This window comes from Melitaea cinxia, chromosome 30 (assembly GCF_905220565.1).
Source record: "Melitaea cinxia chromosome 30, ilMelCinx1.1, whole genome shotgun sequence".
Taxonomy (NCBI): domain Eukaryota; kingdom Metazoa; phylum Arthropoda; class Insecta; order Lepidoptera; family Nymphalidae; genus Melitaea; species Melitaea cinxia.
Genome location: NC_059423.1, coordinates 5,696,041 through 5,723,613, shown reverse-complemented (window position 1 = coordinate 5,723,613; position 27,573 = coordinate 5,696,041). Strand labels below are relative to the sequence as shown.

At 33.9% G+C, this 27,573-nt stretch overlaps 1 protein-coding gene and 1 long non-coding RNA gene across 2 annotated transcripts; one reads left to right on the top strand and one right to left on the bottom strand.

The window, feature by feature from the left end:
• Positions 1 to 27,372, top strand: LOC123668251. The gene is made up of 3 exons (XM_045602022.1): positions 1 to 1,992; positions 23,591 to 23,712; positions 24,295 to 27,372. The coding sequence occupies exons 1-3, from the start codon at positions 379 to 381 to the stop codon at positions 24,821 to 24,823; spliced, it is 2,265 nt and encodes a 754-aa protein (XP_045457978.1). The 5' UTR covers positions 1 to 378; the 3' UTR covers positions 24,824 to 27,372.
• Positions 7,146 to 7,886, bottom strand: LOC123668261. Its single transcript, XR_006745544.1, has 2 exons — positions 7,775 to 7,886; positions 7,146 to 7,303 (listed from the first exon to the last, which is right to left on the bottom strand). It is a non-coding gene; the product is annotated as an uncharacterized LOC123668261 (long non-coding RNA).
• Positions 27,373 to 27,573: the final 201 nt, after the last annotated feature.

Sequence of the window (27,573 nt, the reverse complement as noted above, 5' to 3'; positions counted from 1 at the left end):
GTCAAAGGTACATATAACATTATTTCAACAAAATGGCTGAACTGTAAAGACGTGTATTTCTGAAATTCTGTTACAATGGAGCACCCAAACGATTATTATTACCAAGAATACGAATTTGCGTATCATACAGACGTTGCGGACATCGTCAAGTGTAGTGACAAAGTGTGTAGCGCGGTAAACAGAGTGAATCATTACGACTCAGGACCTAGAATTCCCCGTAAAGTTCACAATCACAATCCAACTCGCAGTCTTCTAGAATCGCTGAAAAGACATTTCCTGATTATTTCAAGTGTAGATTCTGTGTTATGAATATGGAAGTGTAAATATAATGTCTTAGCATCCTCTTAGAACCTGTAAAGTTAGTGTACGTTTGTAAAAATGAATAGTTTTAGTAGTAGTCACATGCGCAGTAGACGCAAATATCTCGATCTTAACGGCTTCGCTTCGGTCCATTTGCCTACATCTACATATTGTACTGACGCTCAAGCAAAGTCAGACAAGATGAAGTGTACCATTGAAGACGACATTTTGAAAAATTTGCACCTTTTACCCGATCCGTTGAAGAAAAATTTGGCTGATTCTGTGATAACTGGTGAGACAATGAAAAAAAACGCAGTCGAAATAAAGGAGCGCAAGACGCACGAGGCTGTAAAGCCACCAACGGGACAAAGAACGGATTACTACCCGTCACTATCTGGTATTACAAGCTTTTTTTCTGGTGTTTTTAACATAATGGGTACTATATTTCAAAAGCGCACGAATTCCCCCGTCTCTCAGTATTACGATTGCTTTGATAACGAGCACGATGATCAGATGGCGCCACCTATGTTCTGGCAGCCATCCAAATTTGAGGTTCGAAATAAAATTGAATCTGACATGCCGTTTGGCAGTACCAATGATTCTAGTACAAATTTGGATGTAGAGATGAACTCTGAATGTAAAGCGGCCGTGGCTCAGTGTGAGGAGAAACTAAATCAAGTTCGTAATTTGCTTTGTAAGAAAAATGATCAAAATGTTCCAAAAGCTAAAAACAGCCCGCGAAAGCCAAGGAAAGCCTTCGTTGAGGCAGGTTCAGTGGAAGAAAGTTTCGAAGATGCTTTCTCTGAAAGTGTCTTAAGCCTTGCCAACGATTCTTTTGTAGAATGCAGCACCCCGTTCAAAAGTCACAACGAATTATTGATTCAATCTGATGCACCCCGAATAAAGACTAACTTCTATATCACGGAAAATATGAACATAACAAAAAACATACCAGAGGAAACAGAATCTGAAAAAACAACAGAAGTAAAGCAAAACTTGAATACTAAAAATCTTTCAAATGGTGAAATTGAAATTTCAGTAACTAAAACAAAAGACGAAATAATATCATCTTGTGAAGATAAACTGAATAAAATAAAGAAATTATTACAGTCAGGACATTGTAAAACATCTAAAAACTCTAAACCAATACCAATATCAACGGAAAATAAAATTGAAACATTATTTGGTAATGAGATGAACTCGTCAGACTTACTTACTTCAAGTAATTCAGAAGATAGTGATCATTTCAACGAAATTACCGGCCGCTTTAACTCGTCATCTGTCGATAGTGAGGATTCGTTTCAAATAGTCTTTAAGGATAGCCCTCGGAAATGTAGAAGACGGATACCATCCGATTGTGAATCTGAAGACTCGTTTATCGTTTTTGAGGAATCACCTGATAGTTGTTATACGTCCAATGAAGTATTTGGAGAAGAAATTTTGGGTAATGATAGTTCAGATTCAGATTCCGACTCAGACTCTGACATCGATGATGACTCTGGATGCGGTGTGCAATGTAAACTGTCACCGAGTCTGTCGAGGACGTTTGGCAATTTGACGGACGATAGCTTGTATGATCAGGACGTTGTGGACAGTGCGCCAGTGAGTTCACCGAGTACTACAACACCGTGGTTAGAGAAGACGGGATTATTGCTAGATGGAAAAAGTGAGAAAAAGAAGCCGACAAAGAGGGTAAGTGCTATCTTCTATTTCCTGTTAACTTTATCTAAAATTTTGTTCTTAAGAAGTCTTAATTCACGTTTTTCCAATAATTTATAAATTTATAATGAATAAATTTAATAATTTATAATTTTTTAATCTTGTGGATTTGCCAATATCAAAGTATTTAAACTTTGCTTTATTTGGAATTATAGAGGGAGTACAAGTCTGGTTCCGATTCCCGCACAAGTTTGCCTGAAGGAAAAGTTAACTTGCCTAAGACAAAAACAGACAACGATATATCCAAGTATATTTATATAATAGTAAATATATACTTGGAATAGTTAACTTTTGTTAGATATCTCCATCCCGTTATAGCTTTATTTTGTTAGTTTCAATGAAAGTGCATAAAGAAGTTATAAACAGGGAGAAAATAAACATTAATAACGAATTTAGGTCAGTAGGACGTGGAATCTCAGGGGTCAGAGCATCATACAAAGATAATCGTAATTTAGGACGAGAAAAAAATATATGTTCTGGGGCGTGTCTAAACCACATTCACAAATAGAGCAGTCTTTAGTACGTATTTTGCCCAGAAATACAAGTGTACACGAGTGGCCCAACCTTAGACACCATATAGTTGAGGTAACAACGGCTTTGTTTGCTTTGTGATAAAAAAACCACGGCTTGACTAGTACTGATTCTTGGATGCTAGCATAGTACTTCCCTTTAATGAGGCTACTATGGGACCATTGAATTTATTAATTTATTGTTTGTCTCATTATTTGTAATTTAAGGGAAAACTACATCATATGTCGTTACGTTCAAACATTTAGCAACACAACTAAAATGACACTATTGTATAAAGATAGGGTAATTACTATTCATTACATTTTTATCATTAATGATTCATGTTTCGTCGTAACTGAGTTCTACCTTTGACCTATCATAATATTCATTGCAATTTTTTTTAAAGCAGTTGTTTTACTTAGGCGGCCATTTTAGCCGTAATTGAACAATAACAATATCATTTTTACCTGTAATGATAGTAAGTAATGTTACTGTAATATCAGGTAATATTACCTGTCATTAAAATATATTGAAAATTACTTTATCAACATATTCTTCCAAATAGAGCCCTATCTTTCAAGGTACTACAACACCAACAAACATGAGCATTATTGCTTCTTTCCCCGCGAACCATACTCCCTTGGCCTTGTCCACAAATATTATGATAAGTTGTACCTTTTATGAATTACTAAATCATTTATTTCGCCATAATGTGAATATACAAGTGGTGTGATTAAAGTCACGGTAACAAAATCAATATACAATTTTGAAAATTACTACATTTTAATATTAGGTACTTAATGCAACGAACAATGAACAAGCAATGAACTTAGGCAATGCACTCATAGTTATCTATCTAGTAATTTTGTAAAAACGGTATATTTATCAATATTAAGTTGACGCTTTTCTTGTTTTGTCGTTTTTTTGCTTTGTTTGTCAAACAGTAAACCACGAGCGCATGCGGCGACACAAAACACTCGCCCCGAAGGCGCTTGTCTTAATTCTAAGATCCTGGCTAGCCTGTTTATGTGAAATGTGGCCTTAATTGTTTGATTTTTAAATACTAGCTTATACCCGCGGCTTCGCTGGCATTGAATTTATTTTTTTATTTTTATAAAGAGTTATTTTAATATTACAATCAGACACTCCAATTCTATTTAATTGTATAGACTATTATTATTCGGAATAGTTGCGCCACTGGTACATAAGAGGTATATAAGGAAAACTATAATAATAATAATTGGTAGATTTGAAAACAAAGTAAATTAATTCTTTGATTTAGTCAACACTAACTTTAGTAGTTGATTCTTGAATAAAGTTGTTTTGTCATTGATTGAACAGTTTTACAACCATGAATCGAGCATGTGACCAATATTCTTTCTTACTACTAAACCGGCATGGTTGTCTACTTACGATAATTTAATGAATATTAATTAATTGATTAATTTACCAACTAATTATCATTTGATTTTGTTTTACTATTAAACTGAAGAAGTCTACATTAATATTTTTCATATATTTGTATGTAAGCTGTTGCATATATGTTTGTTATTTACTCATTGATATAATTGAGGAAACTTAACACAATAATACGCTTTATTGGTTTATGTAAAGACGTAAACAGTGTAATTATCTTAGAAAATGCTATATATGTACGTCAAGGGCGATACATAAGACAGGAGGTGTTAAATTAAAAACATATAGTAAGTCGGGTTTAAAGGAATTTGACATAATTATTATTTAAGTAATAACTTAACACATTTATAACAAACATTTAAAAAGAAAGTTCGACATTGCACTTGTAAGAAATAAATTACAATGAAGTAACAGTTAAATGAAATTATAGCATTTAAAACATTTTTTTTTTTGTATTAAATAAAGACTAATGGGGCATTCCATTGTGACTGGTGGGACATTTGACTCCAGAATTTGACCTACTTTGAGTTATAACTATATCATCGGAACTTACAAAATAGTGAAATATACATTTAACACCTAGATAAATAACTAATGCATCAAATCCCATTAAAAAGAAAACCAAACAGTTAATAAATTCTTTGTAAATTTTATTTAAATGAATGTGACTGGTGGGACACTGAAAAATCCCTCCCTTCTACCTTTGTGCACTCAATGACGAATTTCAGCCAAACCACTTAATTTTCAAATCTGTTTTTTCTGTGTTGTAAAATATATACTATATGCTTTCGTTTTCATTAAAAATTAGACTGATAACCTTCATAGGAACAATAAAAAAAATATTTGAAATTGTGACTGGTGGGACAGGTCTTTGTGACTGGTGGGACAAGTACAAAATATGTGAAAATAGTTGCTTATTAAAATCAGTTTTATTATCGTTTTTAACATTATTAATCTCGTTATTTCTAAATTTTACTGAACAGTATAAAAAAACAGCAACTACAAACAAAAATAATGCAAATAAGAGAAATAAGGAAATTTTAATAACAAAATCTCAATAAACTCTAGTTATTATTAACAAAAATAAATGAAACCTTTTGTTCACAACTAAAATAAAAGAAAACGAACATGCCTTGTTCAAAAGATCCTTAAACCTATTAATATTTTTCAAAAATGTTAAGATTTTCTGGAAATTTGTAGAATATTCGATCTCCCAACTGCTTTATTAAGGGATCAGGAAGGATTTCAATTATTTGATCTACATGGACATATGATACATCAGTTTCGTCTATGGCGAAAAGATTTGGTTCATTGCCTGGAGTCGGTTTTAAAAACATAACAATTATTTCTCCGTCTTCTTCTTTTTCATTTTGACACACTGCTACATATCTGTGCTCTTTCATTTGACCTGTTCTTCCTTTTGCCTCTAATTTAACTATGACGTTAGTTCCATTCTTGATATCTTTTGCATTTGAAATGCTTTGGGAACTTGCAGTTTCTGAATCGATTTTTGCATTTTCACTTTGCCCAAGCATTCCTTTTGGATCAATGTTCAGTTCCTGTTCACTGTGACTAGAGTATACATCAGAGTAACTTAACTTTCCTTCTTGGACCATCAGAACCTTTTCGGACTGAGAAGATGTTGCAGTCAGGGCATAAATGATGCATTTGTTTCCTTGGGATTTAAAATGGTGGTGTGTCTGTATATATGGGATCGGTTTAATGAGTTGCCATCTTTCGTCAAGGTTTTCTCGATGTTCTTCAATATCACCAACAGCAATAAAGAGAATATGCAATCGATTGATATCTTTTGATACTAAGTATTTGTAACAGTCCCAGCTATTTTCAATTACTGCTTTTCTTGTCATTATAGCAGACCAAAGTGTTCTTTTTGCTGTTGCTCCGATGCCGTCAACTGCCCCCTTACCATGGCCAGAGGCAAAAAAACTCCAAGTGATTTCAACACCCCAGTCCAATCTAGAGTAGCACAGGGTCGACAAAGTAAATCGATTTTTAAATTGTGCAGCACATCCATCAGAGCAAATTGTGACTTTCTTAAGGTTCGCAAACCGAGATTTTAAATCATCAATAATTTTTTTTATAAACAGCCATACAGAATATTTATCGTGAATTAATTCGTTGCTCACAATAACATATGAATGCTTTTCTTGGCCTTGGTTAGCCCATGCACATCCCGTAAACAGAGTCACTTGAAGATGGCTCCAATGTGCAGACTGAATTTCATCTTGATTTAGAATTGCGAAGTTTTCTGCGAAGTCGATTTGCAGTACTACTTCTTCCTGCGTACTTTCTTTAATTTTTGTATCAAAGTATTGAGATTGTTCGTTTTTTGCAAAAACATGGAACTTGAATTTTAATGTTTTGCTATCGAGTTCTTTGATAAGATCTTTTACGGTTCCTGTAGCATTTGTTATTTGACATCTTTTTTCCACTGATTGCCACTGTTTCCATGCTACTTTCAGTGTTGTATCTAATGTTAGAGGAAGAATATCTGATATTTCGTAACAGTTCAAACATTTACCAGTCATACACTTTTCGTTTGATATGTCACAAGTTATAGTTTTTAGAAATTCTGTAGAAGAAGTCGGAAGTGTTGGCATAATCTTTTTTAAAGCTTCTAGCAGAAAGTTGTAGTTTGCATGATGAATACACACACAAACATTGTGTGGCATTTCGTTCATTGGTCTCACATGCAAGGGTCTGAATTCAAAAAATTTGCTCTTACCGAGTTTTATATCAGGGTTGTCAATCACGAACAACGAATACGCTTCAGCAATTGTCATCATCATGTGCCTCTTAGCTACGTGAGTACGTTTACCTGACTGCAAATCTTTTACCGACATTGTATCTTTTCTATTTGGAGAAGCACGGCTGATGTCATCTTTTTCGTAGAAACCTTCAACTTTTTTCTTAATTTCATCTGTAATAGGTGTGCTTCTATTATTGTCACTCTTCTCGTGCAGTTCAACCATTTGCGGCATAATGTCCTTCATCATGTGCCACAGAACTGCTGTCTGTTTAGTGGGACACTGAGGAAGAGCTTTCTTAGCTTTTACCACTGCTTTTTTAAAGTATTCAAGGATTTGTAAGACCCTAGCGCTGAACTGCTTTTCTTAATACCTAGTGCTATTTTTTTATTTTCTCTTTGCTTTCTTTTACGTAACCTTTCTTTTTCTCTCAAAGATTCTCCCTTTTTATCATTTTCGTCACATTCACGTCTATTTTTTTCTCTCCGTTTTCTATCCCACTCTTTTTGTTTTTCTTGGACTAAGTTCCATTTATCCTTGTCCTTCTTCATCTTCTCTCGAGATTTCCTCTTTCTCTCTGCGGCATTCATCTAAAGTAAGCAAACAATCACCCAGTCAATGTTTAAGTTAAGCAAAAGCATGAATTCAAGTTAAGATCAAAGTTATCTGAAAATAAGCAAACTATCGCCCAGTTAACATTCATGCTATATGCAAAAAGAAGCTTACACTATTCCATTTTAGGTTAGAACAGAAAATAAAGCTACAATCAGCAGCATCCAAACAAAATCCCGCTTTAAATCAATTGTGAGCGAGAGTCCCACCAGTCACATGTGACTGGTGGGACATATTTCAAAACCGTCTCGAAACCATAATATGATCATTTTATCTATATAAAAACACGTTAGAATAGTACACCACGTGTTTATTGTTACTTCTGGAAAAAACTGCATTCATGAAGTCATATTTGAGGTTAGGAACACAACTTTTAGTATCTTTTTGCGTGACTGGTGGGACATGCGACAGCATCTGTTCAGAGAAGAATTACACAAAAAGTAACATACCTTTTAACCTTATTTTTAGGTAGTTATTAGTCTTTTCCACGCTTTCTGTAAAATACACGCGTCAACTTTCTACAACTGACAAAATGGCCGAGAACAGTGTTGTCAACGTAACCTAAACTGGTCCGCTGAGTAATTCTGTATGAAGTCAAAGTTTCCATAGACAAAAATGTCAGTTTTTTAATTATTTCTTTAAATATTTTTCTACAGATTCATAAAATATAGACATTTAGCTATAGGTTCTGACTGAATTAGGGATAATTAATGTAATTTTAAAATTTACGTCGTTTTCCTTTTTTACGTGGAATGCCCCTAATGTAACATTTTTAATTTTAGTTAGGTACTTATTATCAAAAATGTACTTAGCAAGTTCCTTTTTAAATGTTTTTTAATTACCTATGAGTTTACATTTTTTTTTCACCTTCGAAAGTAATCATTGTTTTACCGTAATGTGTTCGAATCAAAATCAAAAATAACTTTATTCAAATAGGCCCCAAGAGCACATTCGAATCGTCATTTTACAAATTAAAATTTTAATTTGATTATTATTTTTTTAAAAGTAAAGCTACCACCGATTCGGAATGTAGATTCTGCAGAGGAGGATCGGCGAGAAACTCCGCAGTTACTCTTTTGAAAATAATATATAAGCTGTGTTATAGTACAAAATTAGTAATATCTTGCACGAAATACAGCGTCACTAAGTCCATATTTCAGGAAATTTTATCAACTATGTAATCCTTCAAGGAATAATACGCTTTGTCAATTTTTTTTTTTTTTTTTGTCAACGTCTAATAAATCGATGAATGCCGGCTGCATGCACGAAAAAGGATGTCTCATTGTCCCGTTACGCTCATTGTACACTTGCGATGCCTCTGTCTCTCTTCCGCCCGATTGGCCTATGTGTCCGAGGTGACATTTTGTTCCGACGTTGCCACGTTAATCTATCTTCCGTAATCCAACTTGTTATTAGTATTAAGGTAATAATAATCATTATTAAACTTTTTTGAAATCATGTATCGAGCCCTTTAGTTTGATACCCATATTGTAGTATTCGAAAAAAAAAATTTTTTTTTTCATTAACTACGCTTCGCACAGAGGCCATGTTTGATTATTTTTTTTTAAAGTCACCTATCTAACACTTGGGCTGCTAAGAAAAATCTAACGATACCTCAATTATGTAAATCCATTCAGCGGTTCTGGAGATATGAGGTAATGAAGACTTATATTCATACAAGATACGCGCGAAAAACATAACCCTTCTTTTGCAGTCGGGTAAAAATGAGTCTTTCGTCGTTCTCTGTCCTTTTGGGTCTCCCAACCGTGCTTGGGAACGCACGTTAAGCTGTCGGTCCCGGTTGTTATCATAGACACCTGATCGTTACTCCTAATAGGGAATATACCCGCCAACCCGCAGTGGAGCGACGTAGTGGATTAGGCTCGACCGATTATTCAATCACCTTAAAATACTTCACTCACCTTAAATTTGTTTGTTATTCTCGACAAGCTTCTCACCATTTCTTGTTTATTAAATGTTACCTTGACACATTGCCCTCGCTCTGATATGGTAAATTATATACCAGCAGACCAAAACTTAAATTTTTTTATTGGTTTTAATTTAAAATAAGTGCTATTTTCAACGATTTAAAAAAAGGTTTAAGATTCTCAACTGCACCAATTTTTTTATACACAAACTATCTCATAACTTTTTTGGTTGTGCCAATTTATGTCACGTCTGTGTCATGTGGCCCCATTTAAATTCGAGTGAGATCTGACGTGGAGATCTTGAGTTATCCCTAATAATATGTATTGCATCATACTTGTCGGCAAACAAGCGAACGGCTCACTTGATGGTAAGCGATTACCGTAGCTTATAGACGTCTGCAACACCAGAAGCATCGAAAGCGCGTTGCCGACAACTTACCAACAGGAACAGAACATTGTTTGAAAGCAGTATTATTTCGCTGTAATCTTCTGTAAGGTCGAGGTTGTAGCCAAGTCGGGATGCTCCATATTTTGCGCAGTAAATTTCCTCAGTTAAATGTAAACTTAAAAATAATAAGTAACAATATGTAAACTTAATAATATGTAAATTTATGTTGATCGAGAACAAACAAAGTTTAATCAAATAAATCACTGTATGATTTGTGCTTCTATATGATAATATCCGTGTCTACGAGTTACAAATGTCCTCATACTTTCAATATGTGATAAATTATTCTATAGTCGTTCTTATTGCTAAACAGCAAGGTCGGTATTGCTACGTCACTCTCAAGGTCGAACTGACGACCTTTAAAAGATCAGCATTAAATGTTTAACAACAACAAAATGCTTAGGGCGTGTTTCACCGATTATTGATAGTTTATCTCGCACTTAGGTTACGAATAGACACAGCAAGAGGAAAAGCATGCTTTTAGAATCCGTTTCTCTTCAATTAATATAGGGGACATCCATTACGTGAGCTCAGGGTGGGGCGGGGTCCAATGAAATCTCACCATCTTATCAAATTTGGAGTGTAAAATAAATCTCGTGGCTATTAAAATCATTTAGTTTTGCTTTGAATTTTATTTAATTTAAATAAATTTCCCGAATAATAAAAATAAATTTCGTTTAAAATATCACTAAATCAAATCTCACTAAATATCACTTAAGGGGGAGTCTAAACTAATCGAAAAATAGCTCACGTAATTAATAGATATCCAACATACTGTAATTTTAAGATGTATAATTGCGAATAGAAATGTCCTATAAATAAATTGGAATTCGTATGGTGAAAAATAATAATATATCTTTAACTTTTGTGTATTGGATACAGTACTGACATACGGGAGTTGGCTTTAACGGTAATCCGTGAACCAGATCTGGTATTTTATGTATAGTTTACATAAAGAAAAGATTGTAAGAGACGATGTTTTCATCGGTTTTAGCTAAGTGACTAATTAATGACTACAATGGAATTCTAAATAAGTACGTATATAATTATAATATCAATATGTCCTCTATTAATAGGGCTTACCTGTAAGAAATCATTATCAATAACAAGGACGCGTTTGCACTTTGTTAACTTTGAAAATTCCTTAATGTAATTTTAAAATGTGCTATAAAGTATTATATAAATAGATAAACGCCTTATAAGGTCCCTCCCCTGTAGTATGACAATCCTATGTCGGGAGACCAGAGACAACACAAACGCCCAAATCACGACAAAAATTTGTATGACGAATGGAAACATAGTGAGCGGAATATAACCGCTGATTAATAGGTTATGATCCGGTTTTTCTAGAAGCATTTTAATTTTTTTCAAGCGGTTATTGAATACCATCCTTGTACACTAGTTTTATTTTAATTCATCTACCTAGTACCTATAGGTATTAAAACGCATATTAAGCACACGGCTCGAAGTCGGGATCGCGCCCATGTGCAGTAAAAATACCTACTTAATTGTTTTTTTTTTGTACAAAAAATAAAAATGAAAGTAAAATATAAAAGTATTTCGTAATTATTCAATATCTATATCCTTAAAATGTGCCGATGACTGCACTTTGTGCAATCTCTTTAATTTGTCATGCAATATCAACACGTCATCGTTTGTGAGGGTTTAGATGACACTTCATTTGATTTGTTCCAAGTCATTCACTGGCAAATTGATTTTATTGTGTTGAAATAGTTTCTTCGAGTTTCCTGTGGTTTCTTGCGTTTTAGATACTGTAGCCTTGTTCGTATGGCCTTGTTTGCTTAGCAGTAAAATGTGTAATTTACTTTGTACAATTAATGCTTAAGTAGGATAGACAGGTATTTACAAGTACAATATTCAAAATATTGTAAGTATGTGTCAGCTTGATATTTTAAAATTAAAGACTTCTATTAAAGTAATCGAATTACTAACAATAAATTTAAATTAAACAAAACTCTTATCAAAACAAAAATTAATACATAAACAGCTAGAAGCGCTCTGTAAAGTTTTATTCTCAGCGTAACTCTTGAATAAAATATTTCGATTTTTTGTTTGCTATTTCGAAACAGCGCCATCTATTAGCAATAATACGAAATAAAACATAAATATGTGATGGTTTCAGACTTTGTGTTAGAAATGAAAATATGTTATCGGCACTACGAAATATTTCATCATTTGTGGTTTACCAAATTCACTGGGAACTATTTGTAATATATTGTTATCTTTCCTTCTTTGTTAATAGAATTTTTTCTCACCTCAATAGAAGTTCAATGTATTTTTTTTATGTTATCTTGGAAATTGTTTACATTTTGTTACCGGCGCATATCTTTGTTCGAAATGAAGGTGGAAAAGTACTAGAGAAACAAACGTTAAATACTATGAAATATATCGAATGTGGGGAGTTTTTTTTTTTTTTTTTTACTCGGTAAATGCTATTTTTTATCTGTGTGTATTTATATTATATTTATTATATTAGTATTATTAATTACTGTCTTATATTATTTTTAGTATGGTTGACGTACACATAACGTTAACAGTTTACCTACACCAACATTACAACGCCCACATTAGTTAATCTTTAATTTATATAAATAATAACTGTGTTTGTTCGCAAACGAAAAAAAAAACCGACTTCAATCACGTAGACAAGTAATACAACGTTTTTTGAAATTGCTCTGGGATTCCATGATCATATCCCAGTTTCCTTATCATCGTACCCCCATTGGTATATCTCCTTCCCTCCTTTCATGTGTGCAGCTGGAGGATATTATAACGGATCAGAAAAATACGATTAATGTTTAGTAATAGTATCGTGGTTTTTTAGTTATCCGCCATTTTTTTTATTTAAATGTATAAACATGACACCCTTGCTCACTAATTTTGTTGTCACAGTCGCAAAAACATGAATCTATAAGATTTTTATTTATTAAACTTGAATAGTTGTATTATCAAATGAATCATGTCATTTTTGTGCTTTTCCCATTTTTTTTTTTTTTTTACAAATGCAACCGATTTTTTTTTCTTCTTTCAAATCATTTTTTCTTCGTGTTTGATCGCTCATATCGTAATAAAAATGTATGGGAAACTTGGCTGACCAACTTACAAATAATTAGCCTATTCAATTGAGATTGTAAAAAAGGTAAAACCGGATGGTATTTGATCCTTCGGTTCAAAGAATTTTCATAATTTATAAAAAAATAGAGCCCATTTATTGTTTTAATCACAGGTATTATTAAAATTTTATTTTAAAACTATTTTATCAATTTATGAATTAAATTTAAGGGAGTTGATAGAAAAGAAGGTTATTTTTGCACAGTTTATTATTTACTTTTTAACCGACTTCCAAAAAAGGAGGAGGTTCTCAATTCGACTGTATTTTTTTTTTTTTTTTTTTTTTTTTTTTATGTATGTTACATCAGAACTTTTGCCCACGTAGACCGATTTCGACAAATTTTGTTTTAATCGAAAGGTGATGCGTGCCAATTGGTCCCATTTAAATTTATTTGAGATCTAACAACTACTTTTCGAGTTATATCTAATAATGCGTTTTTACTTGACGCTTTTTTCGTCGACCTACGTTGTATTATACCGCATAACTTTCTACTGGATGTACCGATTTTGATAATTCTTTTTTTGTTGGAAAGGGGATATCCCTAGTTTGGTACCGTGATAAGGAAACCAGGATCTAATGATGGAATCCCAGAGAAATCGAGGGAAACTCTCGAAAATCTGTAATAACTTTTTACTGGGTGTACCGATTTTGATAATTTTTAATTTAATCGAAAGCTGATGTTTATCATGTGGTCACATATAAATTTTATCGAGATCTGATAACTACTTTTTGAGTAATCTTTGATAACGCGTAGTTGCTTGACTATTTTTTCGTCGATCTACGTTGTATTACTTGTCGATGTAATTGAAGTCGGTTTTTTTTTCGTTTGCGAGCAAACACAATTATATAACAAGTGTTCAAAATGACCACCCCGAGCTCTAGTGCAGGCCTTGCACCTTCTAATAAACGATTGTTTTATTCGTTGCGCGTGGCCCGCCTCCTTAATTTCCTCCTCTCCAATACAAGGTATTATTTTATAGACTTTATCTCCAAAGTAGATAAAACTCTTTATGACTGCTTAAATGGGTCACATTGCCGTATAGGTGCGGTGGTAACTTCACTTTTAAAATATAATCATCACTTTAAATTTTTAATTTGTAAAATAACTAATAAATAAACATAATTTTATTTTAAATTCGCTTTATTTAATGAAATACAAAATTTTGGCATATTTAACCAGTTTAACTAATATATGTGTATTTTTTATCTTTTAAAACGGCAGTATACAATTAAAACTAATGCTTCTTGCGAAACTGTAAATGTACAATGAAATATACAAAATATAGCGTAACAAAGATACATGTATTTAATCGTATTAAAATGTGAAACGCCCTTGAATCGTTCTTTTACGGTAATTTATATCTAATAAATTATCACCCATTCAAAATTCACATTCCAAGAAAACACAGTTTAGAAATTTTCAATATGGTAAACCAGAAAGCTGTGTGGTTACGGCAGTAAAGAATATAGCCACCCTCTCTCTTCCCGTGCGTGTCGTAAGAGGAGACTAAGGGATAACACAGTTCCACTACCACCTTAGAACTTAAAAATCCGACTGATGGCGGGATAACCATCCAACTGCTGGCTTTGAAATACACAGGCCGAAGACGGTCTTCGATGCGACAAAGCCAGCCCTGCGGTCACCAACCCGCCTGCACAGCGTGGTGACTGGACAAAACACACGAGTTCACGCCATTTTTGACGCGAACTTGTGGAGGCCGGTGTCCAGCAGTGGACTGCGATAGGCTGGAGTAATGAGACCAGAATTGTTTAATCCGAGTCTCGTTGCGATAGGTTTATTTTCGTTCGTTATCTACTTCTATACAAATAAATAAAATTGAAGTGTCTGTTTGTAAAATTAAAATAACCGCTTTTTACTTGATGCATATGGATGTATACACGGTACATATACCAAAATAACATTTTTACAATTTTTTTCTTTCTATTTGTTCCGGCTAATCTCTGACACCACTGGACTAATTTTGACGGGAATATTACTGGCTAATGTAATAGGGAGTAACTTAGGGTACTTATATTTTAGAAATTTATTTATCTTATAACTGAACTGAACAATAACTTTTTTGTTATATTCCACGCCGACGAAGTCGCGGGCACAGCTAGTCAAATATTTAATATTGGCTCAGAGGTTTGGCTGCAAGTCGTTCCTCCTCCATAGTCCAGAGTTCTCGAGACGCTGAAAACCGCATCAAGTGGAGACGTATAGCGGGAGCTGCTTTAGCCAATGAATCGTCGTCAACCACGACCACTCTGTCAAGAGTGAACGACGAAGGAGGAAACTGTCGTAGTGAACTCCGCGTATATATTTTTATCGTAAACTAGCGGACCCGGGAGACGTTGCCCTGCCCGGAAAACAGCTACCAAATTTGATTGTTTACATACCGATAGCAGCGCCACCTACTGGGTCCAATTGAGATAAAAACTACCGTGTCTTCCAAGTTAGACTAAATTACAGATACGTACAAAACTTGATAAAAATTTGTTCAATAGTTTCGGAGTTACATACCGATAGCAGCGCCACCTACCAGGTCCGATTCAGATAAAAACTACTCTATCTCCCAAGTTGGACCAAATTATAGATGCGTTCAAAATTTGATAAAAATTGGTTCAGTAGTTTCGGGGTTACATACCAATAGCTGCGCCACCTATCGGGTCCAATTGAGATAAAAACTACCCAATCTTCCAAGTCGGACCAAATCATAGATGCGTACAAAATTTGATAAAAATTGGTTTAGTAGTTTCGGAGTCACATACAAATATCAGCGCCACCTATCGGGTCCAATTGAGATAAAAACTACCCTATCTCGCAAGTTGGACTAAATTACAGACGCTAAAAAAAATTAATAAAAATTGGTTCAGTAGTTTCGGAGTTACATACATTTAAAATTTTCATTGTTAACGCCCACCTCCGCAATCCTTATTGGGGATATATATTTTTTTTAATTTAAATCATGCCTTGGCCATTTTGAACACAAGAAAACTCGGACAATATTCTACCAGAAGTGTCTATCATGTTGACCTACCGTGTGGTAACCTTGCGACTTAACGAATAACATTTTTGACGACGCGGTGGCGCAACGGTCACAGCACTGGTTTGTGGCTGTTGCGCTAGCCGTTGCAGCCTTGCAGGTTCTATCCCCGCACATGACAAACATTAGTATTGGCCAAACAGATGTTTGTCGTGGTCTGGATGTTTCTGTAGTCCTTGTGGGTCTTCCCACCGTGCCTCGGAGAGCACGTTAAGCTGTCGGTCCCGGTTGTTATCATGTACACCTGATAGCGATCGTTACTCATAGTAGGGAATATATCCGCCAAACCGCATTGGAGCAGCGTGGTGGATTAAGCTCTGATCCTTCTCCTACAAGGAGAAAGAGGCCTATGCCCAGTTGTGGGATCTTACAGGCTGAAGCGTAACATAATACATTAGTTGTCTAAATATAAAAATACCATACGTTTTATATCATGGTGCTTTGTTTTGATTGTAAGATCATGTACTAACAGGTTTTCACGTATCGTTTGACTGGTCTTAAAATAATATTTATAAGACATTCATTTGCATATTATGTTAGATAATAAAATTGAACAAGTTTTATATATCAATGCCTGCCCTAAATTCAGATGTATCCAGTCGTGTTTTAAGTAGTTTTTGAATTGACCATTAATAAAACAAAAATTGTAATTCAACCTTTTCTCTATAAAATATTAGTATGGATATATTACAAAATATTGGATAATATTTTGTAATACATAAGTGTCGTATCTTTCAAAGTCATAAATTATTTATCTAAATAAGAAAAAGTATAAAGAATTATCTTAAGAATGAAACTAAAATAAAGATTAGATATTAACAATGCCAACCAAGTGTGAAATTACATTTAGATTATGCTTCAATCTTTAAAAGAATATAATATTTTTAAAATAATAAAATACATTTTATTGGTAACGACAATAAACACTGCTTACATGAGATAAAATGCAACAATATTTGATCTTAATATTAAATTTCAAAGCTATCTTTACAGCCTATACAATCCACTGCTGGACATATGCCTCCACAAGTTTACGCCAAAAATAACGTGAATTCATGTGTTTTGCCTATAGTCACCACGCTGGGCAGGCGGGTTGGTGACCGCAGTACTGGCTTTGTCGCACCGAAGACGCTGCTGCCCGTCTTCGGCCTGTGTATTTCAAAGCCAGCAGTTGGATGGTTATCCCGCCATCGGTCGGCTTCTTAAGTTCCAAGGTGGTTGTGGAACCTTGTTATCTTTTAGCCGCCTCTTACGACACCCACGGGAAGAGAGGGGGTGGCTAAATTCTTTAGTGCCGTAGCCACACAGCCAAGTGCAATACGGACAGCGATAACATTAAAAAAATATAAATATACTAGCTGACTCGGCAAACGTTGTCTTGCCACTAAACGCAATTTAAAAATAGGGGTTGGTGGTAGAGGGATGAAAATTTAGGGTATTATGCATTTTTCGAGGCCAAATCATAATAAAATAAAAAATAAATAATTAATCTAAAAATTAAAAAAAATGGGATGGACTACCCTTAACATTTAGGGGATCGACTATTTTTTTCGTCGCCCTACATTGTATTATACCGCATAACTTTTTACTGGGTGTACCGATTTTGATGATGTTTAATTTAATCGAAAGCTGAAATTTATCATGTGGGCCACATTAAAATTTCATCGAGATCTAATTACAACTTTTTGAGTAATCTTTCATAACGCGTATTTACTTGACAATTTTTTCGTCTACCTACGTTGTATTACTTGTCGATGTAATTGAGGACGGTTTTTTTCGTTTGCGAGCAAATTCAATTATTTTGTTACTACTGTTTGTTTATATTATCATCATCATTACAGCCTATACAGTCCACTGCTGGACATAGGCCTCCACAACTTCACGCCAAAAACAACATGAACTCATGTGTTTTGCCCATAGTCACCACGCTGGGCAGGCGGGTTGGTGGCCGCAGGGCTGGCTTTATCGCACCGAAGACGCTGCTGCCCGTCTTCGACCTGTGTATTTCAAAGCCAGCAGTTGGATGGTTATCCCGCCATCGGTCGGCTTCTTAAGTTCCAAGGTGGTTGTAGAACCTTGTTATCCCTTAGTCGCCTCTTACGACACCCACGGGAAGAGAGGGGGTGGCTAAATTCTTTAGTGCCGTAGCCACACAGCCAAGTGCAATACGGACAGCGATAACATTAAAAAAATATAAATGTACTAGCTGACTCGGCAAACGTTGTCTTGCCACTAAACGCAATTTAAAAATAGGGGTTGGTGGTAGAGGGATGAAAATTTGGGTATTATGCATTTTTCGAGGCCAAATCATAATAAAATAAAAAATAAATAATTAATCTAAAAATTAAAAAAAATGGGATGGACTACCCTTAACATTTAGGGGATCGACTATTTTTTTCGTCGCCCTACATTGTATTATACCGCATAACTTTTTACTGGGTGTACCGATTTTGATGATGTTTAATTTAATCGAAAGCTGAAATTTATCATGTGGGCCACATTAAAATTTCATCGAGATCTAATTACAACTTTTTGAGTAATCTTTCATAACGCGTATTTACTTGACAATTTTTTCGTCTACCTACGTTGTATTACTTGTCGATGTAATTGAGGACGGTTTTTTTCGTTTGCGAGCAAATTCAATTATTTTGTTACTACTGTTTGTTTATATTATCATCATCATTACAGCCTATACAGTCCACTGCTGGACATAGGCCTCCACAACTTCACGCCAAAAACAACATGAACTCATGTGTTTTGCCCATAGTCACCACGCTGGGCTGGCGGGTTGGTGGCCGCAGGGCTGGCTTTATCGCACCGAAGACGCTGCTGCCCGTCTTCGACCTGTGTATTTCAAAGCCAGCAGTTGGATGGTTATCCCGCCATCGGTCGGCTTCTTAAGTTCCAAGGTGGTTGTAGAACCTTGTTATCCCTTAGTCGCCTCTTACGACACCCACGGGAAGAGAGGGCGTGGCTAAATTCTTTAGTGCTGTAGCCACACAGCACGATAGCATTGTTTATATTTTGGTGTACAATAAATATTATATTATTATTTCGCGTTAGCCACATAATATCAGTATAGAAAAAAAACATAATACTTTCTTCTTGAATGTTGGCTATTAATTAGACAAATGCCTTTCAAATATAAATCAATCTGTCTAGAAATAATTTTAATTGTCTTGGCGAACGAAAAACACGCTCGCACCCATTTTGCGCGCTAAATAAACTCTGGCATATGGTTAAGATATTGCATTGTGTTTTAATTCTTTAATGCTTTCTAGTTGTGTGCCAAGATAATGTGTATTTTGACGTACATACATACATAAGTTGTTTGTTAAATTATGCATGATAATGGCTTAATATATAGTCAATACTGGTCAGATTTGCAAGGGGTGCATAATTACTATACAGTTTTAAAATTACCAGAATGTAAATTTAGATTACTTACAATTTAACCATAAGGTCCGCAATCCGCCAACTCGCGTTCGAGCAGCGTGTATCCGAATATGTTCCGACATGATAACAATCGGGACCGACAGCTTAACGTGCTTTCCGAGGCACGGTGGGGAGACACAAGAACAAAACAAAAAAGAAAACAAATGAAAAAAAAAACTGTTGAAACATCGAGTATCTTTTAGTGATAACTAGTTGACCCGGCGATCATCGTGGCCCAATTTTTTTTCAATATGTATAATCACTAAAAAAAATCTTTTATATAAACCTGTACATAACGAACAAAAATACGAATTATCCAGTCCAGTCGATCTTCAAAGTTATGCATTACTTACAATTCGACGATTATTTTAATATACATATAGACGATAAATATATTTAATTCTAACATCTGATAACACTTTCTATTCATAAAACATTATCACAACGTGAAACTGATAATGTATGTATATATCTTTTGGCATTATTTGCTGATTATTATATGACGCACGATTATTGTATACGTATAAGGTACAGGCATACCTAACATCTATAGCAACATAATTCCTATTGATGCGTTCTGAAAATATTGTACAGGTTTTAAAAATCGTTACAAAATTAAAAACAAAGGATCGAATACAAACAGATGGTCGTGGTTAAAGCTTTTCGGCCATCGCCTTTTTCGGCAAGCACTGTCCTGACCCACTAGGCCACAATAATATGATCTCAGAGGATTGTGCCTATGTATGTTCGTGTATGTATCTCCATATAATTTGACTAGGATGGTTGCTCCAACTTGTTCATATTTTGTTTATCTGTATTAGGCTGGTTGCTCAAACTTGTTCATATTTTAAGTGTATCTAGGTCGCCCAGTGTCGAAATTTGACCATAATTTAAACACAGACTAACAATAAACAAGAGTTAGTATATGTGTGTGTGTGTGTGTTTGTTTATGCATAATTTAAAAAAAATGTTAGCATTCTGCACTCCGTCTCTATATAAACTATAAGTGTGCGAAATTTCATACTCCTCCGTCCGCGGAATTTTCGTAAAAAGGGGTACAAAGTTTTCGCTTTAATACTAAATTATTAATATGTTAGAATTATAAGAAGTCAGTTTTGCTGCCTTGCATGATGTTTAGCTTTTCCTTATCCAATTAAATTGGTGTAACAGTTGTTGGTAAATCAATAAATAAAATTATAGGCACAGTTTGCAGATCTGTCAGTAAGTAGAATAATTTCTAATAAATATTTTGTTTTCTATATCCGCTTTTTTCGCCACCAGTACTGTGACCGTTACGCCAATGCATAATATTTTATGTTATAATTTTTAAATTAATTAATTATAATTAATGTTACCACCACCATACCGCCACTATATCGGCAAAAAAACTCCGCAATTTGTAGCCAAATAAAACAACTTGGTCTGATCGCAAAAATACGCTCATGAATCTTGGTAATCCGAAAAGCTACGTCAGCTATTATTAAAGTAATCTCAACCGTGACCACATTAGCTGTATTTATATTACTGTTGGCCTTCGAGGTCAACGTTTTACTAAATTTACTTCACAAAACGGTGACGTCACTGATGACTCGATTTCTCATTATGACGACGTGATGCGTAAGATCTTGAAATAAAATTTTGCTCATAGCGTTTACATTCATATATAACCGGAAATCTAAACTGATCTCGGAAATAGGAACTCAATAAAATTTATATATGCACTAACTGACCCCGCAAACGTTGTTTGCCATATATGTTATTAACCCCCCTTAAACCCCCCTCCCTCTTTAACTTAGGTGTATGAAAAATAGATGTTGGCCGATTCTCAGACCTACCCGATATGCATAACACAAGAAGTATTATTTTACAGATATTTACTTTATATAATAAACAATCATTACATATATACGTTTTGAACTATTCTTAGACCCTGTTAGGTTATCTCGTGAAGAGGAAATATTTGGGAAAATTCGAAGTTATTTACAGCTTGCGACTAGTGGAATTTTATCTTCAACTTATCCGGAGAACCTTGTACCGCTTTGTATATATTTTTTTCATTTATCTTTTCTTTCATACATCGCTTGTCCTGGATAATGGACACAAAAAAGATTTAATTGGTGCCGTCGTTCGAAAGTTATGGACGTACAGACATTCCGGCAGTTCATATATGTATATATAAACGGAAGGACACATGTTTCGAATACGTGTTGTATATTTGTTATTTATTTCAATCACTTAAATTCGCGGAACATTCTGGTCTCATTAGTTTATCCACTAGGGCTGATGCAACTGATCTATATTGAATGTGTTTACGACTTAAGATTCTGATGTGTCATTTTATTATTTAGGGCAGTGACCTTACCCGTAATGACTGATTCATATCGACCTCCTCATCATTTACCAGACTATGTAAATTGTCGATTTCACAATTGTATCACGATACCATATTGAAGTTTACTCCTTCAAAAACACTATTAGACGCGCAGTATGAAATAATACAGTTTGTTAAATCGTGTAAAACAACCAAACAGCTGTGACTCGAGAGTAACTCCACAGATTACTAAATAGTTACTATGTAAGTAACGCTTTATCTGCAACTAGATACAGGTAAAATAAATAGTAGACCAGCTTTTACTGTACCGATACGAATAACAAGCGTCCATTTATGTTTTTTATTTTCGAGTGTTGTTGTTTTAATTTATTGTAATTTGATTAATTTAATAAAACATTTAAATTTTTTAATATCACATTAATCGTTCTTAACGTAAGCTCCAGTCGCGTGTTGGAGCTGACACACACACATAGGTACACACACACACACTCACACTTTCTTTTCTGTGCCACAAATTTACTACATTAATGGAATTATTTTGAAAGAATGGGGTTTAAGTACACGTTACTTCACTGCTTATTGGCGAGTAAAACAAATAAATATGCACAGACAGCCTTATCGCTCATAGCGACCTCTTCCAGACAACCTTTAATGATAGTAGCAAACAACAATGCAGGGTCATAGACACAGAAATGAACTTTAAATACCACATTTAGTTAAATAATATAATCGTACATCATACGATACAAATAATTCAACATTAATAATATCAAACACAAGTACATGATTATTAAACTACTTGTTTTCTTCTTTATTCACTTCCTTGCCTTGACCATCCCATTGCTGAGCATAGGCCTCTTTCTCCAAGTAGGGCAAGACTAGGATTAAACAACGTATTGACAATTATTTAAAGAGGAACTGTTAAGTTTCTTTCTGTTCGTGTTATCGGAATATACATTCCAAATCGACGGTAGATTCATAAGTGCTCTTTTAGTTATATTCCGGTTTCGGATAACACCGTTCCACTACCGCCTTGGAACTTAAAAAGCCGACCGATGGCGGAATAACCATCCAACTGCTGGCTTTGAAATATACAGGCCGAAGACGGGCAGCAGCGTTTTTGGTGAGGCAAAGCAGCCCTGCGGTCACCAACCCGCCTGTCCAGCGTGGTGATTATGGGAAAACACATGAGTTTAGAGTAGTAGAGAACTTGTGGAGGCTTATGTCCAGCTGTGGACTGCGATAGGCTGAAGTGATGATGATGATGAGTGATGGACACTTGGTTTTCAATTATGGTATTATGGACCATTCAAGCGAAGACACTTGACCTTCTAGTTTATTAATAGAATGAGTGTGCTATAAATTATTGGAAAATCACTAAAGTACTGATACTATTAATTGTTGATAACAAATATAGGTACTCTCAGCTTATGTTTGTTCAAGTAATTGCGGAAAATAAATGGTTTTAGTAATAATTGAACGTTTGGTTTTTGTGGTAAACCCATTCCAGTTGCATATCGCGATAATATTGAATGCAATAATTTATTAGTTTTTAAGCGTTCATTGCGCGATTGTCATTTTGAATATCCCATTATTTCGGCGACGTTGCAGATGCCACGGTTACGGGTGATTGCAAAGTCGCTGAAATGGCGGCAGTTTAAAAAAATACAATCGACTTGAGAACCTCATTCTTTTTCGAAGTCGGTTAATAACAATCGCAGCTACGAAAAACTTAAGTGTTCTATAACATATTGATGGTATATTTATGAAACGTTGTAGCTACGAGAAAAAATAGGATCAAATGATTTTAGCGATTAATAGTTAAACAATGTATGATGAATAAATATAATAGATATTAGTTATATTTTATGTCTGTTCCAACCCTTCGTCAAAGAATATACAATGCACAATATGCTCAACATGATTTTTTTATTCTTTCTAGGTCCACTTCTCCACAGAACCACCAAAAGTTCACATTATGAGAGTTTGGGCGTTCGCGGCGCGTCAAGCCAGAGCCGGACACTGGGAGCGCCACGCTCTCGACAGGGAGAGGTTTAGGAGGAGGTAGGTTGAGAGGCTTTAGCCAGATAACACGGGGGAATCGACCATTTAACTGATTTGACTATTTTTATCATCATCATCACTTATTTTCTCATTTTTTCATGAATATTTCAGTCAGCTAATATAAAATTGGAACCCTATTATATTTGGTCATATGTATAATAGTCAAAATAAGTCAAAGGCGGGTTCCTCATTGTTATCCGACTACAGCCTTCTTTACATCAAAAATAATTTTTATGTAAGCAAATAAGTAACAATTAATTTATGATCCCAAAACTCCGCAGAACAAACATTGTGGCTAATAGTGACGTTATTAATTGAATTATATAAGTGATAAAATTTTGCAATTTATCGGCTATAGAGGCGATAACTTTAATCTAACCGCTGATAATTTGTTTTCACTTCTATCTTTCATTATCGGCTTTTTGTTTTGGGAACAAAGAACTACATTTTATGTAGTCAAAGAAGTTGGATGTGAATCCAATGTCGGAAAGTCAGAAGCAAGCAGCTAGCTTTGACCAAGACAATCTATACTATTCATACGAAACAATTTCTAAATAGATTTTTTTTTAATTTCATTTATAGGATAGCAGACGTTGAGATGGCGATATCTTGGGTCCTCAAGCCTCAGCATCGTACGAGAATCGTCTTCCAAAGATTCATGCCTTGGTGGAACGCGCAGAAGAGAAAAGAACTAGCCGAAAAGAAGGAAACAGAAGAGGCAGAGAAGAGAAGAATGATAGAAGAAGTTAAAAACAATGCCTCTGACGAAAGTTTGAATAACTGTGATCAAAGTATACCAGAAGTAGTTGAAAATAGAAGTAACAATAAGGATCTTAACCAAGATGAAACAACAATTGTTGTTAATGAAAATGCCGATAATAATATTACACAAGAAGTAGAAATATCTCAAAACATTGTAAATATAGATGATACAACAAAATTAAGCCAGAATCAAAATTACAGGGACCAAAATGTAAATACTCAAGTTAATGATAGCTATGAGAAAATTGATAAAATTAGTGACATCAATGATTCAATAGCGGTTAAAAGTAATGAAGAATCGTTAATGAAAAATGAATTGTTGATAAAAAATTGTTGCATCGATACTTGATGACGTATGTTTTTTTTGTTGAAGTCATTCTTTATATAGCAGAACTTGAATGAATTTATCGCAATATAAAAAAAAAGTATCTAAGTGCGAAGGGATACAAGCAGATGTGATATATGGACTTGGTAAAAACGTAATTTTTTTATACTTTGGTTTTTTGTCCTAAAATTGTTCTCCATTTTGCTTTCTATGGGGTTTAATCGTACAGGCTATCAGAGTGAAAAGAAATCTTAATACATTACTCTCATGCATAGTCCATAAAAATACTAACCCAAATTACCGAATTAGTCAATAATGACGTAAAACTTTTTTATTACTTTTCCTTGCAATTTTAGTTTGAGGATATTTGCCTCAACTGGGATTCGTTACAAGAATCTCGTACGTTTGACGGTCGACGAAATCAAATCGAAAATGCTAAATCGAAATATAACGAAACGAATAAACTAAAGAACTTGAGGGTAGTTCTATCAATGTTCAAAGGATTATTCAAATCGGGAAAAGTCGTTTCAAGGAAGAAAAACAATGATTAATTTAAAAAAAAAATTAAGTTCCTATACAAAGAATGACTTACGTATTAAAATATTAAGTAAAATTTTAAAAGTCTTAATTGACAACCAGGCATGATTTTAAAAGGAAAAAGTACTTGTTGCTATAAAAAAAAAAAAAAATTATTAGTAATAGTTTGAGTGGGGATTATCGTGTCTGGCAATGTCACGAACCTGGCGCTTAAATTGTTGTTAATATGACAGATATCGCAAACAAATTATAGTAACATTGCTTTATGGTGGCGAGAATTGTCATAGTTATATCATCTTGACAAAAACTTCCAGAATATGTATGTGTGTGAGTGTATATTTGAATATATTGGCCTGTATTACGTTTATTTAGGCTTTCAACGTAAGACCAATTCACAACAATATGGACTATTAAACTAATGATCAAAGATGACCAAATCATGTGCTCTTTAAAATCATTAGACTCAAACTCCTAAGTTCAAGTTCATTTATATCTAAAACAAAAAAAAAATGGCTTGTCTGTTTCTGAAATACTATTAAAAAAAATTTGTCATTTTAAAGTGGGTACAAAATTTGTTTTAAATAAAACTAATCTCGAGTGCCTTTAATGTCATCGGTCCAAAGCAGGAACAACAGAAATGAATTGGTGGAATATTAAATAAATAATGAACATTATCAAAATACCTATAGACATGTATTGTCTTTGACACTCTGTTAAAATAATTGTAGTCGCATTATGTCAAGTCTATGAAAGACTACTGATAAAGATACAGCGATTTTGGCAAGTAATATTGCGTTGTTTTAACACGGAATGACACATTGATATTCAAGAACTTTTTGGGCTATAGGATCACTCAAAACAAATATTAAATGTTTATAAGGGATACAAAATTTTTCGCCAGCATGTCAGCTGTAATGCAGTTAAAAATCTATTAAATTGGACTGTGCTGCGCTATGCTAACTTTTAACACCAATGAGTCAGTAACAAGACTTTCCAAAAAAGTAGTTGATGTCCAATATATATAAAGGTGAGGTTTTTTCGCCAATATGCCAGCTGTAGTTAAAAAATATATTAAATTAGACTGCACTGCGCTGCGTTAACTTTCAATAACACGGAACATGCAACATTATTGGTCTGTAAATGACTTGATACCATAGTGATGGGGTGAAACGGCACTTTTACGGTAAAAAAAAAAAAAAAATTAAAATTTGAGGATGCTAAGTGCCCAACCATCTATTTTTAGACTGAATTAATATTAGGTCTACAGAAAAATGTAAAAATTCAAAAAAAAAAATCGCACAATATAAAATTGTTCGATAAAATCCAACTGATATATTAATTTAGGATAATTATATGACATTTATAAATAAATATATAGCGTTGTGTAAATTTAGAAATAAAAATAGTTGTGTGGTTTGTTAAATTTTTTTTTTTTTTTTTTGTTAACTTTCAAATTGATGCATCCTACGTAATACTTCGTAGATCCATAGCAATACTTTGTAATTATAATCACTATTTATGTTTCTAATTGAAGACTACGTTGTACGGTGAAATATAAGTTCTAATGACACAAGACAATTATATGTATGATGCATCAAATTTTTGTATAAATTTTATTCCATAATTATAATAAGTTTGTGTATAAATAAATGCTATTGTGAATATTTGAGCAGTTTTTTCCTCTGTCATATTTATTTGCATTTATATCTTCGAAACTCTCTTTTGTTTCTTTAATAATTAATTAATAACACTCTGTTTAAATTGTAAATAGCATTTCTTTTATTTACATATTCTAAGGTTCTATAAAACTTCTGAAATTACGGTTATGTAAACAACTTTTAGTTATGTGAAATAGATATGTACTTCGATGCATGTATTCAGCATATGCATGACGTTTATGCAAGTCTATGCAAAATATTATATTATGTAGTGCCTTCATATCGGTCTGTCTGTATTCAAAATTATTCTTAGTTGGTAAAAAAATGTCGTTTATATTATTTGATGCTTAAATAAATTTTTCCATATATAAATAGTAATTTTAAAGTTATTTTATTTCGACTCATTCTCATCATTAAACTAAAAATTCTAGTCTCATTACACAAAATGACTGCTTTTAATATGTTAGTTGACTGCCGTTTTTCACAATAATACCTATGAAAAAGAAATAATATAATTTGATGTAATTAAAATTCTATCTCAAATTTTAGAAAGTTACCATTTGTTATTAAGTATTTGTA